General features: G+C 45.7%; 1 protein-coding gene across 2 annotated transcripts in view; it reads right to left on the bottom strand.

Moving 5' to 3' along the window:
- Positions 1-1,787: 1,787 nt before the first annotated feature.
- The window catches only part of LOC144167100 (uncharacterized), a 38,037-nt gene continuing 22,020 nt past the window's right edge, over positions 1,788-17,804 (bottom strand). The window contains exons 4-6 of one of the 2 annotated variants that reach the window (XM_077696483.1): positions 13,372-13,479; positions 8,781-8,834; positions 1,794-2,881 (exon numbers count right to left, since the gene is read on the bottom strand). In XM_077696483.1, the coding sequence (XP_077552609.1) occupies positions 2,567-2,881; positions 8,781-8,834; positions 13,372-13,479 (477 nt within the window). In that variant the 3' untranslated portion in view covers positions 1,794-2,566. Of the gene's footprint in view, positions 2,882-8,780; positions 8,835-13,371; positions 13,480-17,804 lie in introns of both variants that reach the window. The other variant, XM_077696484.1, reaches the window with a different exon arrangement.

Raw genomic sequence — 17,804 nt, 5'->3', positions numbered from 1 at the left:
ATTCAAACCTGAGATAATTTTGTAAACTGCTGCCTTTGTATAAGCTTGATACTAGCGGTAGTACCCGGTGATGCCAGCGTGGGCCACTATATTAATAACACTAATGGGTATGATAAGTGCTCGGTTATTTGTTACGTGCCATAATTAGGTAGCTTACCTTGAAGCTGTACACAATCAGAAGCTCCCTCCTGGTATGAATACATGAGCTCTTACCGGAGGCGTGTGGTCATGGTAAATAGCTTGAACTCACTTTTTATTGCAGCTACCACGAAAGCGATTCCACCGAGATGGCGTGCTGAAACGACTACTTATCTATTGAAAGTTTTTCTCACTAGATGTGAAGGATACTCATCAGTCACAGTTCTATGACAACTAACATGGGCTGCTACGGCAGGCGCGTGGTTGCAGAAAGTCTCAGGAGATAGCGGGCGCTATGCGACCGCGGGAAAATGTTACTAAATTGCACGTCTAGAATGGCGCAAGTTAAGAAATCCTGGTGGCCTCTTTATTGGCGTGTTACGATGAAATCGTCAAATTCTTTTTTGGACAACTGTATGGGGAGCATTTGCACGTAAAAACGAATTGGCCTACCTCTCATTCATAGCCAAGCTCGCATGCACGCGGCGAGTCACGTGGTCAGGCACGAACCAGCTGCGGAGAGCGCAAGCGCGAAGAGAGAGAGAGAGAGAGAAAGAAAGACAGACTTTATTTATGGCCAGCAGGGAGTGGGAGGTCGGGATGCGCAGAGCCTCCACATCCCACCCACGTTCACGACGTCTTCGGGACTAGGCCCCGCCGGCGTCGGCGGGAGCAGTGCGCGAAAGGTACTCGGGAGTTCGTCCCTTTCCCCCCCGTCTGCGACTCGCTCCGCTTCTGCCTGGCGAGAGCAGCCTCGAGCTGCTGGACGGCTAGAGTTTGTGCGTTCAGGTCCGTCGAAGCTGGCAGCAGCAGCGGCGCAGCTCGGCCCGGCTTGTCACATGATGCGTCGCTAAGGGTACGGTGCAGCTGAGGTCACGGGAAGGTCACATTTACCGTGACGGTGAAACATCTCGACGAGATTAGTAAAGCTGCGCTTAAAACACTTTTTTTGGTCGGAACCGAACCTGGGTCCCGCGCTTTATGAAGCTTACGTCTATCCTATTGCGCTTTTATGACACTGTATTCATATACAGAACGTTGGTCTTGATTAATGCGTTGTGGCGTGGCCACGGATGTCGCCGTTGCTAGGCCGTACTGCACGCCGGGAGATGAGCGGCTAATTTCTGAATGGGCACGCTGCAGAATCGTGTCCCAGTTTACCGCAGCGCTGTTGGCACGGACGCTGTCGCTGATACGCCGCGCTGCATGCCGGGAAATGAGCGCCTGATTTGAAATTTGGCGAAAACTATAGCGTGACCGCAGAATCGCCAGAGGGAGTCAGTCTTTATGTGGTGAGCTGACGAGGTGATGCCTTATGCGATGACGGCTTATTCTTCACGTGGTGTGTCTTTGGAATAGTTTTCCTTTAAGAGTAAGTCAAGTTCAGGGAGTTGGTTGGGTTAGGTTTGGTTTCAGTTCGGTGAGTGGTTGGATTGGGGTTGATGAGGTATGGGTTTAACATGACTATGGATGGGCTGATTTGGTGTTCTGATCCTCGGTTTGAATAAATGCTGACTATTCAGAGCTTTTACCCGCACGCTGTTCTCCTTAAGGGAGGGGTTTGTTTGGCTAGTTTTTTTCTAGGCAAACTGTTTCACCTCCTAACAAACGATACAGGGTGACTTACCTGTTGTAAGATCGACACTCGATTCAATAAGTGCAACCAAACCAACAGAGACAAAGTGATAGTTTTATTGGAAACCTAAATTATTACTTCATCGCTTTTCTTGAACTATATTATTAAGCGAATCATATGATTACTACAAAAGCTTTATTTAGAGATATTATTAAAATTGTATATGCAATATTAGATTTTTTTGATGTGCGAGAACGAAAACTCCTGAGGCTCCCCGTGTTTGTGAAGCGCGCTTGACAACGAGCGTCCCGGTGTGACTGATATTAAAAGACGGTCACTACCAAGATTGCAGGCCATTGAAAACAGTAGTTGGACGTAAGCCTATACGTTTCACCTATTTGATATGTCAGGAACAGGTTCGTTTCTATTATATACCAATTGCAAGAACAAAAACATGACATGGACCACAACATGGTATGTCACATTACTTGAATGTGCATTTGGGTAGGTTATCATTCGGCCCTATTTTCAAACTCAGTGGACTCAAAATAGAAGTGTGTGCGTTCAGTGTGTGTTATTCTCATTAATAACTACCGTCAATGCTCAAGAGAAATAAACTTTACTCGTACCCTTCATCTACAATCTTTATCACATCAATGCCGTGTGCTAAAAAGCTGCGAGGTCATCCACCCGTTCACAGTGCAATGACTCATGATTTTTTTTATTTGCACGTTGCAATAATTAGCAACAATGCAGTCAGTGCTTCCGACATCAAGCTTTCCGAAAAGTTAAGCGCTCTCATCATTGGATTATTCTTCGCCGATTTGACCGGGGCCTTCCGAAAGGCGGCGGTCACTTGTCATCACGGCCGGCCCCGGAGTCTGGGGATTCGATCCCCGATGCCAAGGCCAACTCTTCGATGATGGGCACGAAGGCGGACGTCACCGGGTCGGGCGAAAGTGAGCGCCCCGCGTTACTGGTGCTGGGGCCCGGGTCCTCGAAGCACTGCTCTCCTTCTTGCCGTCGGTCTCCCTCTGGCGCAGGCTCTTCTTCGTCGGGTTCCTCTTCCTCTTGCAACGGTTGCAGCTGCTCGTCGTCCTCCAGTCTGTGCACCGACTCTGCTTGCTTGGCCCGGGCGTACTGGTACACCCGGCCAGCACAGACGGCCTGGAAAGACGACATCGGGGCGGTAGAAAATTCTTAAACCGATGGCAGCTTATCCTGGCCAGTTTGCACTGATTCGTCGACACGGGGACACCTTTATTTTTAATTAATTTACCCAAAACCTCATATACAAAGCATATATCTGCTGGGTGCTTCGATTACTTGCATGCATCTGTCTGTTGTTCTGGCTTCCGCCAGAACAACAGACGGCAAATTTAACAATACGCCTGGGTGTCAAAGTTTAAGCGTGTGGTAGAAATTTCTGAGCCCTTCCCCAATGGCACTTTTCGCAGATGCAATAGTTTTTTTTTTTATTTTTAATGAGCTTATCCGATTCAGTTGTGGACATGGTTTGAAAGAATACTGCTGCGTCTCACTCTCTTATTCAGCTTATTGTGGGAAGTAAGCTGATAAGTATACTGTCATGGAAGGTTTACTCAAACATTCTCTCGATTGAAGCGCCTCAAATAACGCCTCAACAAAAATATTCACAAGTCGTCTCCAAGCGGTTTACTGCCTTTTGCTAGTACCAAAATGTGCATGCCTGTTAAGCATTTTTCAAGAAAAAGTAAACTATTTTTCGCCACTACCAATTACCAAGTTGTTGGTGTACTTGGAACCAATATTTTTGGCGTATACCAAGTACCAACATCAAATAGCCTTCACTGCACGTGGGAAAGCGACGGTCGATATGCGGAAACAGACTTTGTGGACATAGGCGGCGCACTAGTATCACGTACGGGGCGCCTAAAGCAGTAAGCTACTTCTTTCTGAGCACTAATTTTACCGTGATCCAGTGACCCTGGCGCAGTGGGAACCGAATACACCCGAAATAAATAGCTGCACGGACAGTTCAAGCCCATTTCCTTCTTAGCGATGTGATCTCCTCGGCAAGCCACTATTTTGAAAACAGCCTACGGGAGCTGTCTAAGGCCTTTATTGCCCGAAGGTACCGGTCATTTACGGATTCGACTGCAAGGCTTTCGTTGAAGATGGCCGTCTCTCTCGTAACCCCTAGAAAACAGTTCTCGAGCCGTTGAGATTTCAGTGGTGACCTTAACCCGGGCTCTGTGTGCCTTCAGGAATTTAAGCTGCACTATGGATCTACCAATAAATATATGCAATTTGATAGGTCCAACGCGAGGGGCCTTTTCTTTCATACCGGCTCACAAAAACTTCAGACTTCGTCCAAGGGTCGCCCAGAGGATGCGAAGTTTCACTAATTGCTTTTTTATTCATAGGCCATTTGCTTATACACCTAAACAGCCGCGTAAACGTACCCGCCATAGGTGATCGCTTCTCGCATTTGCTCAAATGTGTTTGTAAGAATTTCTGCAAGTACGAGTTTATTTCCGCCAGCATCAGCTTCCGCCAAGGCACTTTTGTCCGAAGTACGTGAAGACGCATGGTCCAAAAAGGAGCTGCCAACTGGACAGGATCCACCCGAGCTGAGAGCACAAATCTGACGAACGCTGGCAGCATGGACTAAGTCACTCACTGGCCGATTTGCTATTGACCCGGTATCCGGCACATTCAACGTCGCTGCTTGTAGCGGCACCACGTGACAGCTCCTTTCCACCTTTTGTTCCTTTATTTTTCTGCACGCTTAACCGTAAACTGGCCAGACTCCCACGATTCAAGGCGGGCAAAGCGACTGCGGTACGTCCTTTGACCGTATGACCATCTCCGCGGTTGCTCCTCGCGTGGCGCCGTTGACATTTTTTTCCTTCCAGAAATCCAACCATTCTATGACTCACTAGTGGCGACGTCGGCCAAGACGCCCTGCAAGAAAGCCAACTTTATTCTACAATGATGATGACGATCCACGGTGAAGTAAAGATGGTTGAAACTCGAAGCTGCTTTCTCTGGTCCAAAGCCAATTTCTTCCAAGCCAAAAGTCAAAGTGCAAATCGTTACTCCGAAAACGCACTGCAGGAAATCTAACTTGCACATTTGATTTCTACAAATGCGCATGAAATCACCGAAAAGAAAAAAAAGTTGCAGGCACATTTGTATCCTAAGATGTAAGGTGTGATAGCGATATTCGACTCCCACAAATCGCTTCGTACGCAGTCGCTGCATTTCCAATCTATGCTTCACGAGCTCGAAATATAATCGAAAGCAGAAACACTAGCAACCAGGGGTTATAATAGCCGTGTCGCTGCAGAAAGAAAGGTTCTCTTGATTGATTGATTATGGGGTTTAACGCGCCGACGCAACGCAGGCGATGAGGCGCGCCGTAGTGGAGGGCTCCGGATTAATTTTGACCACCTGGGGATCTTTATCGTGCGCCGAAATCTCGTACACACGGGCGTTTTTGCTTTTCGCCTCCATCAGAAAAGCGGCCGCCGCGGCCGGGAATCGAACCCGCGACCTCGTGCTCAGCAGCGCAACGCCTTAGCCACTGAGCCACCGCGGCGGGTAAGAAAGGTTCTCTGCGCTTACGTCTGTGGCTTAAGATGGGAGCATCAAAGGTTGCGGATACGTGGTCATGGTGACTTTAAGCGAGGTGTCTCCGTCAGTTTATCGAAATGCATATTCTGTTATGTCTAGGGACCGGGGTGAAAAATGTTGCTTTTTTTCTAAGAGGCAGAGGGAGAGAGACCGTTGGTCAGGAAGAAATAGTTGTGGTTTTGGAAACTAGGGTAAAGAGATGGCAGGGAGCTCAAAGGTGAAACCTGAGTCTACGGCACCAGATCCAGCAGCTCCTCTCCTTGGCCTCTCAATCAGCTCGCGCCAATCTTCAACTAACGAGCTAGTCAAATCTTCATTCCATGTCTCGAAGAAGTGGAATACGTTATGGTTGAGTTGTTCTTCCCTGGCTACAGCTTTTAACATGGCTAGATTTCGTGCAAGAGGGTGGATGTTTCCCCTATTTTAGCAGAGTTTTAGGTTAATGTCTTAAGTTACCACCGAACACCCTAACGCACGTGGATTTTCAGATACTTGTGTTGGTTTTTGGTCCGCAGGGTTGGCGATTCTTCGGCATTGAGACCTCGTTGTAGCAAGAGGAAAGATTGTGTTCCTAGGCATAGGATCAGGATTTGTTCTTGACGTTTTTCGAAGAGGGCAGTGTGGTAGTCGTGGTCATAAGGAGCACGATGTGTGGGTTCTGATGCCTCTTACAAAGTGCGTCGTTCTCTGCCGACCGTTGGTTCCGCGAGTCCAGATACATTGTAAACTTTCTGCATTATGGTTGGGAATATATTACCGAAGCGTTTCGGTAGTCTGCCTCAAGAAATCCGTTTACTTTGAGTCTTTAATGATGTCACGCTTCTATTTGATAATTCGGCTATTCGGATTGCAGAAGAGGATGGCTCCAACTTTCACGTCTTTGTTACTGTATGTTGGCAGGTCATGCAGTCACAAAGATTGCCAGAGTAGTCAACTATGGTAATTGGTGCCTTGTACTTTCGTAAATCCTGGAATCGGTGTATACTGTGGTCTCATGACATTGAAACTTTCATCAAATGGATGTGATGTTGCCAAATTGTCTCGTCCTGTGTAGGAATGAATCCATACTTTTGGAAGAGGAGATTTTTTACTCGGGGTGGCTGGATCGGTGCCAAGTGTATCACGGCATGCAGTAATTTCCTTTAAAATGGGGGGGGGGTGTTTTTTGTATTGTGTTTGGGGGGCCTGTTGGGGGGTGCCTGCTTTCTTTCAAAAGGAGTATAATGACCATCCTGATTTTGTTTTTACGTCCGCTTTCTTGGTGCTTGATTTCTGAGATTTCGTTAAATGCGGTAAAAAGGCACAAGTTGAGAACACATTCATAGCCATTGTCACCAACTTCCTATTTAGGACGACTGAAGCGTGAAGGCCTGTCCAATTGACATTTACCCGCTGTTGTCCTGCGCTTCCCGTGTCCATTCCTTGCTCCGAATATTGCTATTTCATCCCTCCATAGAGTTAATGGCCGTCCACTCGTTCTAGACCAGTCTATTTATGTCCATTGTGTCACTGTGACGGTCTACCCTTGTTAGTTCGTCTCATGGTCAAAATTGCGAGGTTGAAAACTGCCTTAGATGCTGTCCTAATGGTGATGTTTCGTTCACTTTATTTGGTGCGGGTAAATTTGTGGTACTGGGCACAGGGACTCGGGTACACTTTCCGGCCGCGGCGGCCGATTTTCTGATGGAGGCGAAAAGCAACAACGCCCGTGTGTACGAAATTCCGGCGCACGTTAAACATCTATATGTGGTCAAAAATAATCCGGAGCCCTCCACTACGGCGCGCCTAATCGGCTGCGTTGCGTCCGTGGGTTAAACCCCTACAATCAATCAATAAATTTGTGGTATGGCAGGCTGTGCAATATTCGGGTCATAATCAGTGGTTGCAAGAGACTTATGGTTTCTTTTCTCATGGTTGGACGTGTTGTTTATAGGCAATCGGTTAAAGATCTTCTCATTTTTGGCGCTTGTGAGTTTTGAACTGCCGCTTGTTTCTAGAGCCCCGCCGAGCATTCTCAGGGGGGGGGGGGTCGATTCAATGGGAGGATATCCGTACTTATTTTAAGGCCGGTTTTCAACTTGGCCGCGTGGCGCTATGTTTCATTTACCAAATCGAGCTTGCAGCGGAGACACAACCATGGGAATATTAAAAAGTATTTTGAAAACTTTAGTAAATCCACGCTTTATAGTGGGCTTTATTTTAGTTATTCTCTGCCTACAATCTATGCCTTCCTTGATTTCTGAGCGACCGGCGCTATCCTTTGTCATCTGTTTTAGTTAGGGCACCCACTGTTGGTGCCAGCTTCTCAGCCCAAGGACGATGAGCCCAACTGCTTCTGGGCCCGACTTGTGAGCCTAAGAAAAAGGCCAGTGTGTCGACATTTCGGAGCGCGTTAAAGATTCTCAACTGGTCTAAACTCTTCTGTAGACTTCCACTCGACGGGCCTCGTAGCCCGCGTGTAGTTCCGTGGCATGAATCACCGGAAATTTAGTTTTTTTGTTCTGGCGGAACCACTCTTTGGTGTGATGGCGCAATCTGCGGGCACGGCTGGAGACGGCGTCTGGTCGTCACGCTACTACTGACTGGCCCTAGAAGAAACTTCATCGCGCAGGCTCGGCCGCTGGTGAAAACGCGTGTCCTTGCTTTAGTATCCGAATTTGTATTATTGTCCTCTTATCAAACGTCTGTTGCCGTAGCGCCAAACTACGGAGCCAGCCGTCGAATCTGTTTCCTTAGTCCTAACTTCCGCCTGGCAGCGCTGACGTGTTTCCGTGGACGGCTGAAGAGCATGGCTGATAGCGGACGGCTAGGAGCTACGGGGGAATAGAAAAATGAGCCTAATTACGCTATCGCGTTAGAAACTTCCCGTGGTGGGAATAGAACCTGGGTCCCGCGCGTTATGAAGCTGACGTCTATCTGACTGCGCTATTCCGGCAATGACGTACAGTTTGGGTTTTGTACCTTGACTCGGGTTGCAAGGGAGAAAGATTCGCGTGTTAACCACCTTGCTCCTAAGAAAGTGGCTTCGATTTCTTTCATGAGCAATACATGGCAAACATGGACAGGAGTTGGAGCCATCAAGCCGTGCATAGAGAGCGACAAAAACAGGGTCAGGGGACTATCGAGCGCACGCAGAGACGGCGATGGAGACGGAGTGCATGACCATGGCCTCTGGACAGTCCCGTCATGAGGCTTCCCTACACGTACTGCCGCACTTTATGTGTTGTAAAATGGAGTGTGGGGTGAGTACAGGGCTGGGGAAAATATTCTTAGCAAAGGTGGCTCTCGAGAAAAAAACCTTAATATTCTTTACCGCTTGCGACATATTTTGCCGTGACTTTGGTATTCGATGAGTCACCACCAGACTGGCATAAAGAAGTGGGCGCTCTAAAAGGCATGTGTGAATGGTGTACTGAGAAGTTTGAAAAGCGCGTGTGCTTTCTCTTACCTTCACTGCAAGAACTAGGGTATACACTCCCAGAGCATTTGAGAGCATTTTCATCTGTAAAAAAGAAGCGCAGATTTAACGTTAGATAGTGGGAGAAGAAGATATCATGATAATCAGTGGAAAGTTCCACAATCATGAGCAGGGTAAACTGCAATGCAATCAGCGCGTGCCTCGATTTGGAGTAAGTGATATAGAAGTTAGGCGTAATGTTTGCGCTCGGGGTGGAGTGCTGTGTAAGCTGTTCCCTGAGCAGCGTGTATCGAACGTTATTGTATGCCTTTTTACACATTACATAGGAGCTATGGTTTATGAATGGGTTCAGAGTATACAAACGGCGGGCCACTTCACAGCGATTATATTTCTTCGAGCTGCCTAGAACTATCAAGGTTCCAAAACTGCTAATTTTACTGCGAAAAGGTTGTAAGGCCTATAAATCAGGAAATCCGACATGCTATGACTGTAGTCGTCTAGCAGCTCGTGTTTTTTGTAATCAGAAGCTTTAGACTGGACATGAAATCGTGTGCGAATTGTCTGCGAACAATTTTACGAGGCACAGTCTGCCGTGATGTTTTTCATTTCAATTCATTCCATTTATTATACCCTTAGGGCCCGGAGGCATTACATAAGGGGGGGGGGGAGATAACAGGAGTTCCAGGAGTACCATTGATCAAAACAGGCAAAAACAACAAGGGGAACATGAAAAGCGGAAAATGGAGAACAAAGAATACCTTAAATAAAAATTACACAAAAATGTACAAAGGTAACACTGAAGTCAAGCGAACAGAATCCTAAAATACAAAAATCAGTTCCAAGTCCCTTTTCAAGGTTATCTCTAGATTGTAGAAGAAGTGACAACTGGGCTAGTTGGTAATGCATATGGGACATCTTGAAGGTAGCGCACTTAAAACACGGACACTAGGGAAGAAACGCTGTGGTTTGTCGTTTCTTCCTTAGTGTCCGTGTTTTAAGTGCGCTACCTTCAAGATGTCCCATATATCTCTAGATTGTTGGATATCAATACACGTGATGATATCGGTCGGTAAAGCGTTCCATAGAAACATTACGCTTGGAAAATGGTACTTGACAAATGCTGACGTTCCGCTGCTTATCGAGGCAAATGAGCAAGTGTGTTATAAGCGGCGTGAGAGTCTTTGACGCGGCCTTAGTAACGTGTGTCTTGACTGTCGCCGATAAAAGAAATTGTGGAGGAGGCATAGAAGAGCAATGACGTGGCGTGAGTCAAGGGTTGGTAGGGCAAGGCATAGTCTAAGGGCAGTGACGCTGACATGATTTTAATATTGCGAGGTGATAAAGCGTGCTGCAGGGTTTTAAATGGATTTATTTTTTGTACAATTATGTATGCTTGTGATGGATGGTTTCGATCTTACGAATGTTAGATAGGCTGGTCTTTTTATTCTCAGAGAAGCAAGTTTAAGATTACGGCGAAGATATTTGAGAGTACGCGAGGCTTCCGAGCAAATGGTGTCGATATGCGTTGCCCAAGGAAGCGATGACATCATGTGCACCCCAGGTATTTGTATGATAGGACTGAGCTGATGTCTACATTGTTGACGTGCTAGCTGCTCTGAGAAATGGTATGCTTCCGAGGAAATGAGAGTGATTTGCATTTTGTTAGGTTTATTGAAATGTGGAATTTGATAAATCATAATGAAATGTTGTGTATGTTAGATTGCAGGTTAGAATGATCATCGTCGGCGTAATTGGCTTGGTACAATACGCAGTCATCTGCAAAAAGTCTTCGGTTTGTTGTAATTGTGAGTAGGCTGGTCATTTATAGATATTAAAAAAAAGTACAGGCGAAAGGCTTGCACCCTGTGGGACACCGGACGATACGCCCGCTTGACAAGACTTGTGCTCATCAGATAAGGTGAATTGCCTGCTGCCTTTTCGGAAGTGTTCGATCCATAATATCATGTTAGAAGAGATGTTTAGTGATGATTGCATAGCTAGTAGGTGGTTGAGGTTTACACTATCGAATGCTGTAGAAAATTCAAGAAAATTGCGCATACTTGATAGTTATTGTTCATTTCCTGTAGTAAATCACGTGTAAATTCGGAAAGCTTGGGTCTGACATGACAACCGTTTACAAAAGCCTTGTTGGTGCAGATAAAAAGTAAATGATTCTACGTAGGTCATTAAGATTCAGGTGAATATATGTACGAGTGATTATGCGTTCGTGGTCTCCTTTTACGAACCCCACTGACTTACAAGTTCTAGATCGGACTTGCTCCACCTATTCCACTAAGTGAGACCTATAGTTTTGGTTGAACCCCTTTCGTTCGGCTCTTCGTTCCAAAATGCTGACTCTAAAGCAAAAATCCTTCACTTCTAACAGTTGTAAACTACAGTGAGCTCGCGATAATTTCATCTCGGAGGAACCTGCGGATTTTTTTTAATTATTCGAAGTTTCAATTATCACAAGTTCTCATAAATATGACTAAGGGCAACCTATACCTTGTGTTTTAATAAAACATAACATATATTTAATGACACAATATTCACGCGCAATACTGAAGTCCTATTCCCACTTTGACAAATCACAAATGGATGGCTGCTTTTTTTTCTGTGGGAGTTTAAAAGAAAGTTTTCGATGCCAGCTAGGGCAGCCGAGAGATTTTGCGGGAGTTCATTGCGAAAGTTCACTGGGAGTGTTTTCTGTACTCATACCGAGCTTTCTCGCTCAAAATTCAGGCCTCTCAGGAACCCAGCAAAACCACTTCAGGAAAGTGATATTTAGCATAAATCAAGACGTCAACGTGAAAATGAAAACACTAAAACAACTTTCCAGGATTCTCAATATTTTTGTGTAATTCGCTGCTACATTGTACTCCCCATGCATTTCAATGGGATAGTTTTCATGGCTCAGGAACTTAGTCGCGCAACGTGCGAGACTTGAAACTGTCCACAAAGCAAGTTTTCATCCCCAATATTAGCTGCGCAAAAAACTTTAGATTTCGCCAAATAACTACAAAGTAATCACTGTTGAAAGGGCTCTCATGAGCGGGAAAGCTGCACATCGGTCAAGAACATGTGGATACCAGCAATGTGGTGAAAACCCTGTGCTGCTGTCATGGGGGACTACACAATATTTGTAATTGTTAGTGATACAAGGATGCAAATGCGGATTTAGAAGCGGAAAACTCAGCAGATATTTTCCGGCTAGGACAAGCAAAAATACGAATTCAACGAATTTACGCAACGCAGCAGATTGGATTAGACGGCTTTGAAATGCACTGAGAACATAGCGGACCAACAAAAATTTTGAAATTTGTTTGCATTATCCGAAGGCTTCAATTATTTCAATTCGAATTATTGCGAGTGTACTGTATCTACAACCGCGAAGAGCACATTCGCTGTTTGCGTTGAAAACATTCTTCAATCACAGCTACTCAACAACGATTGTTTCGCACCGGTCTGTGCGCACATTCACGCCTTCTAATGTATTGGGTTCAGTGGGAATTGTGCTATGGTTCTATAAAATAGCTTTCTACCGAAAATATTAACCTCATAGGCATCATAAATTAGTGTCCGTGCTCTTTGGTGAAATAAACCCCCAAAAGGAAATAGAAACAAATGCTTATTCGCCACTTCAACTCTGCTACATATGACCGCTCCAGGCGAGAATTTCGTTTTCATACTTTTTCTTGGTTCATTTCGCACTATATTTCGTAATTCTCGCTCACACTGCTAGTTTAGGCTAAGACGTGTTCCTACAGTCAGCCCCACACAGTTACCTTGCGTACATTTTCAAGCTAAATAAACAAGAGATAGGTTGTTTGCACTTCTTGTCACCGCTCTAAAGTGATTTTGCTATTTTGTGTATTAAGGAACCGGTCTGGCGGTTTTGCAGGTTGAGTAAAAGTAAACACCTTCTCACAACTAGAAAGAGGCGACGATAAAAATGGGCACCGTAAGAAGTGCGAGAGCCCATAAAGCTCGCTCATTGGATCCTGCAACCGCCCTAGCAAGGTTCGCGCGGTTTCTCAAAGCAGAGGGTCCGGTGTGGGAAGTATAATACGACAATCACATGGCCTCTAAACAATGCCACAAAGGAGAGTCGTCGCTGGCACAAGTGATGTGTGTAGGGGGGCCAGAAAAAGTGTCCGAACTTCGCCGACGGGGTTGTAGCATCGAAAACACTAACACTTCCCCCCTCTGGCAGCGGTCAACAACCGCTTTGGTCTCTCGCCACTTGACCGAACGTGGTGGGCGCTCATGATATCAGCTCCGTCGTCCCATTTCACAGATCAGAGAGCGCTAAAAGCAATCGTTTAAGGGACGCTTCAAATGCCGGGTACATCTTTGAGCACGTGCAATACGGTTTGTATGTTGTACGGCAAACTGAAAACGAATGAAACACGTGAAGTAGCTTGTCAAGCGGGTAACTCAAGAACTCGCCACAAACACCTAAAGAGCGACATTTTCAAACATTTCGCAGGTGGCAGCGAAAGCAGCGCACCCCTGCGCTTTCGAAAAACACACCCTGCTGAAAATGTTTTTCAACCGCGGCTTCTGGATGCAGTGTCGTGGTCCACGTATATCCACCTGTACTGAACCAAACCTTACTTACGTTCAGGCGATTGCTCTTGAGCACGACGAGGGACAAGCAGACGCTGAAGTCGACGACGATGTCGAGCGCTGTCCAGCCCGCAAAGAGCTTCATCGCCAGGACAGAATTCTGCGAAGTGTACGACAGGTTAGGGGAATTCGATGTGCATGAAGTGCAGAACGTTTCTTATTTAAACTTACGTTTAAATAATTTAAAACCCTCGGACACCTACTAAAGTATCTCCTTTGAGAGATCGGCGTACAAACACTAGGCGCTTTTATTATTGTGTTGGAAGGAAGTGTTGAACTCCATCACTGTCGAAGCCATTTAAACGTAATAGAAAATTTCTTCCGACAAACTACGCAGTATCATTGAGTTTTTCAATCGAATGTGTAAGACACCTGAGCAGCTGTTGATACCCAATAATGCACCACAAAATGCTTGTAAGTGCGCCACCCCATCTACGGAATTTTTTAGAGCTCCAGACACGAGTGGTAGTTTTCGGCCCCACCTTGAGAAAATGAGCCTGGCACTGCCAATTATTATGTGATAGCTATCTTTCTCCTTCGACTCCTTTTGTGAAAATCAACCACTCCTCTGTCGAAACGACGACGATTGGGGAAGGCGAAGCTTTTCTGATTAAGTTCAACACCAAGCGAAGCAACCCAGGAGTGAGCAGATCCTATTGGTGTAGACTATGGCGTGAAACAGTGGGCTGTTGATGCGGACACCCTTGTTGTATCGGGACGGTTTACTGCACTCCGACTTTACTCTCTAGTCATTTACTGATACGGGCGTTCCATGGCTTTTCCTAGTGTTGAAGTGCCGTCGCCGTTAGACGGAGGAATGCAATTCTTTTCTTCTTTTGCACGACCATACACCCTCTAAATCCAAACTGCTTTGACAATGTCAGAATGCCGCAATCAGATCAACGTCGACTTTACACAAATTTCAAAAAGAAATTTGGACAATTGCTGTCGTGAAGTCGACAGTAATAAAGAACCCTACAGCAGTGTTCTTCCACTCAGGTATTTGGTTATTGGAGGAGGTTTGATGCCAAGTACGTGAGGAATATAAACTTCGAGCAAATGCAAGTTTATCAGTGACGCTTAAAACGAAGGGCGAAACAGCTTCTATGCCAAAGGAATGCCAGTAAGAGGGGCGGTTTACTGTAGAGAAAACTAACGAGGGTGGACGAAATCCATAAAGTAGGGCTCTGACACTCGTAAAAATGGGTTCAAAAGTCTTCCTTTTGAAGAGCCCACACAATCACGGTTCTTTGACTCTGTCGTCGTCACTGCGGTTCAAGGTGAGAAATTCTCGTCTCTTAGAGCGCAGCTCCAAAGCGCCCGCTCCTATGGTTTTGCAGCACCATCGGACTTGTAACCGAGCGAAACAACAGGACACCGAAGATAGACGAGATTGAGCGAGCAGGAAAGCGGCGGAGGGAAATATGGCGTAAGTGTGAGGGGCAGGGAGGTACGCCGAGATGGCGCGAGGCAAGCTCCCCGGCGGAGACGAGCTATGAGGGAGCGCCAGAAGATAGCGCAAACCATCGTGCCTTCGCTGACGAGGCGATAACTTCCTGAGACGCAGCCCTGTCGAAAATGACAACAGGAAATTTCTTGTAGCTTGTCGTTTGTCGTATTTTTGCGTGTCGTACTGCCGTATTGACGTATTCTTGTGGTGTCGTGGCTCTGATGTTTTGTCGTGTGTCGTATTCCTGCTGGGATTCTGATGTTCTGTATTGATACTGATGTTCTGTCGTATGTCGTAGTCCTGTTGCAGTTCTGATGTTCTTTCGTATGTTGTATGTCTTGTCGCAGTGCTGATGTCTTGTGGCAGTCCTGTCGCAGTTCTGATGCTCTTTTGTGTCATGCATTCCTGACGTCTGTCCCGGCTTGTGCAAAGCATTCATCACATTTTTGTTGCAGCAAATATCAGTGTTTTTTTTTATCTGGTAACGAGTAAAAACAGCTTAAATATTTCGTGAGTTCATGCAGACAAAAAACTACAAAATCCAAAATTTTATCTTACAGTTTCCGTCATGCAGACATAGAGAGAGTTCCATGGTGAAAATACAAAAGCACAATAGTACAATTAGAATCGGCTTGTCAAATTAAGACCAGAAGTGCACTGTCCTCAACCACGAGCATTATGAATGATTAGCGTCGTCGAGAAGACTGCAGCTCGCACTGTGTGTAAATTTCGATGTCGTAATCGTGAGCCACTTTCTCCGGCAAACATCTCCTCTTCGAATTTATATTTCTTTTGCCTTGTATAACATATTCAATGGGCGATCAGTGTTATCAATAACCGCCTACGATTAGCATTTATGTGGGCGACAAAACAGTGTACTTCTTTTGTAATCAGATTACCCTATGTCAATCAGTTCCCCCGACCTACGGGAACTATTGTAGATTGATTATTTATTGTCGGAAAGAGGAATTTTGTCATTTAAGATATTATAAAGTGGGATTATCGTCTGGTTTGCATGGAATCACAGCCTAAAGGAACACTTTGCTGTAACACGTCTCCCTTTCGTCGTGTGCTGTTTTGACGGCGCTCCGTTTCGGTCGTGCCCTTTTGACGCCGTGCTGTTATGTCGGTGCTCTTCTGTCGCGTGCCCTTTCGTCGTGTGCTGTTTTGACGGTGCCCCATTTCTACACCGTCAAATTAACTCAAAAGCCTGCAGACTTTTTCTCTTCCGCAAAATGAAGAGACATGACTTGTGCTCCTTGGTCATATATTTTACACTGCCTGACTTGGGACTAATATATATGGCTAGTTACATTATATAGGTATGATTTCCGCAATGGCGTAAATGCGTATCATGTTCAGAAACCTCCCCAAGCCCCGATGTTTCGACAGCTCGGGCAAATAACGACCCATTTACTTCGATTTATCACGCAAACCTTGCAAAAAGCATAACGTTGGAGAATAAAAATATCGGAAAGCAAGTTATTATTATGCTCCCATACTTTATGTGGTCAACCGCATAAAGCGAGTCGCTGTATGCAGTTCACAACATGAGTGCGTTTCACCCAGTCGACTTTCATTACAAAAAAAACATATTTCTAAGATTTGTAAAGGGCTATCCAAAAAAAAGGCAGACTACTTTCCACGAGAAGTTGCTTTCAGTTCCTTCCATCAGCAAAACTGTGTTTTGGTGTGTAGCAACGCAATGCCTCATTAAGCCGTAATGGTGAACCGTCATCGAATACCATAACAGAAGAAGCATTGCAGTTTATTGAATTTCAGTGAACTATGTAATATTCTCGAGATGGAAAACCATCCAAAAGTTTTTAGTGCTGTGCCTTGCGCTCAGCTTGTTCTGTAACGTACTGATTTTTTGTCTTTCTTAAACAGCACTGTGCGCAATGCCAATTGTGTCCCTCGTTGGAGGAGTCGGTGGAGGTCGAGCCGAAGAAGCGATGGCCCGTGCAGAAGAAATTGAATAAAAGAAATGGAGCTGCACACTCCCTTCAAGTCGGAAATTGTAGAACAGGTGGAAATAAATTGTTCCTTCACCCTGCTTTATTATTCCTGATATCAAATGATTTTCCTCGGAGGCTGTTTGCAAAAAAAAACATTCCCATCCATCCAGCGTTTTGGGCATTTCTTAGATCTAGTGGAGGGGTGTGCCCAGAGCACTGATTACAATTTTGAACCCATTATATTGTATTCTCCGTGGTGCTTGAGCCACCATCATCTCGTCTGCTTTGAATAGCGGAAAATAGAAAGTAAAAAGATCCCACTTTCAGTGCGGCGCTATGAGAGAACGGCGGAAAAATGTATGTCTAAAAAGTCTAGTCGAAACGACCGTACCGGCAATTTCGGGTGGCTCGCAGGAACATCTTCATTAGTGCGTTGTGAATACAAGGGAATGATTTCGCATGATATGATATATGATTTCGCGTGATATGATATGCAGTTCCCGCTGCCTTTTCTCTGTCCATCACCTTAGGGTGAACGCAGGGACGACCCGTTTAGCAGATCTTCATTTCTGCGCACGAGAATCCGACCGGACAAGATCGGTTTCTCGGACCCAAGTGGCACACTAAGAATATTTAGCGGAGTAAACCTGCTTCTACCTAGGTGTACGAACTGCACCTAATCCTATACCTAAGACTTGTCGGTTCGGAAAGGAGACGGGCTGTATGAGCTGCGTGGTAGTTTGTCCCTTGGAGACAACTGGGTTGGGCAGGGCTAGGATCTCTGTACACGCCATAATGTTGGGTTTAAGTACGAAGAGGTGGTGACTGTCCGCGTGTAGCTCCATAGACTAAAGTAAAAAGCGCATGCTTCTGTGGGCACGCTCATTGTCCTTCATTGAGAATTAGGAGGCAGAATATTTCATCATCATCATCACCAGCCTATCTACGCTCTTTGCAGGGCAAAGGCCTCTCCCATTAATATCTAATTACCCCGATCCTCTGCTAACACAGACCAAT

Source organism: Haemaphysalis longicornis, unplaced genomic scaffold (assembly GCF_048455015.1).
Source record: "Haemaphysalis longicornis isolate Haplotype H1 unplaced genomic scaffold, Haemaphysalis longicornis Haplotype H1 scaffold_2, whole genome shotgun sequence".
NCBI classification, from domain to species: domain Eukaryota; kingdom Metazoa; phylum Arthropoda; class Arachnida; order Ixodida; family Ixodidae; genus Haemaphysalis; species Haemaphysalis longicornis.
The sequence above is the reverse complement of the archived record's forward strand: the minus strand, read 5'-3'. Positions and strand labels throughout refer to the sequence as shown.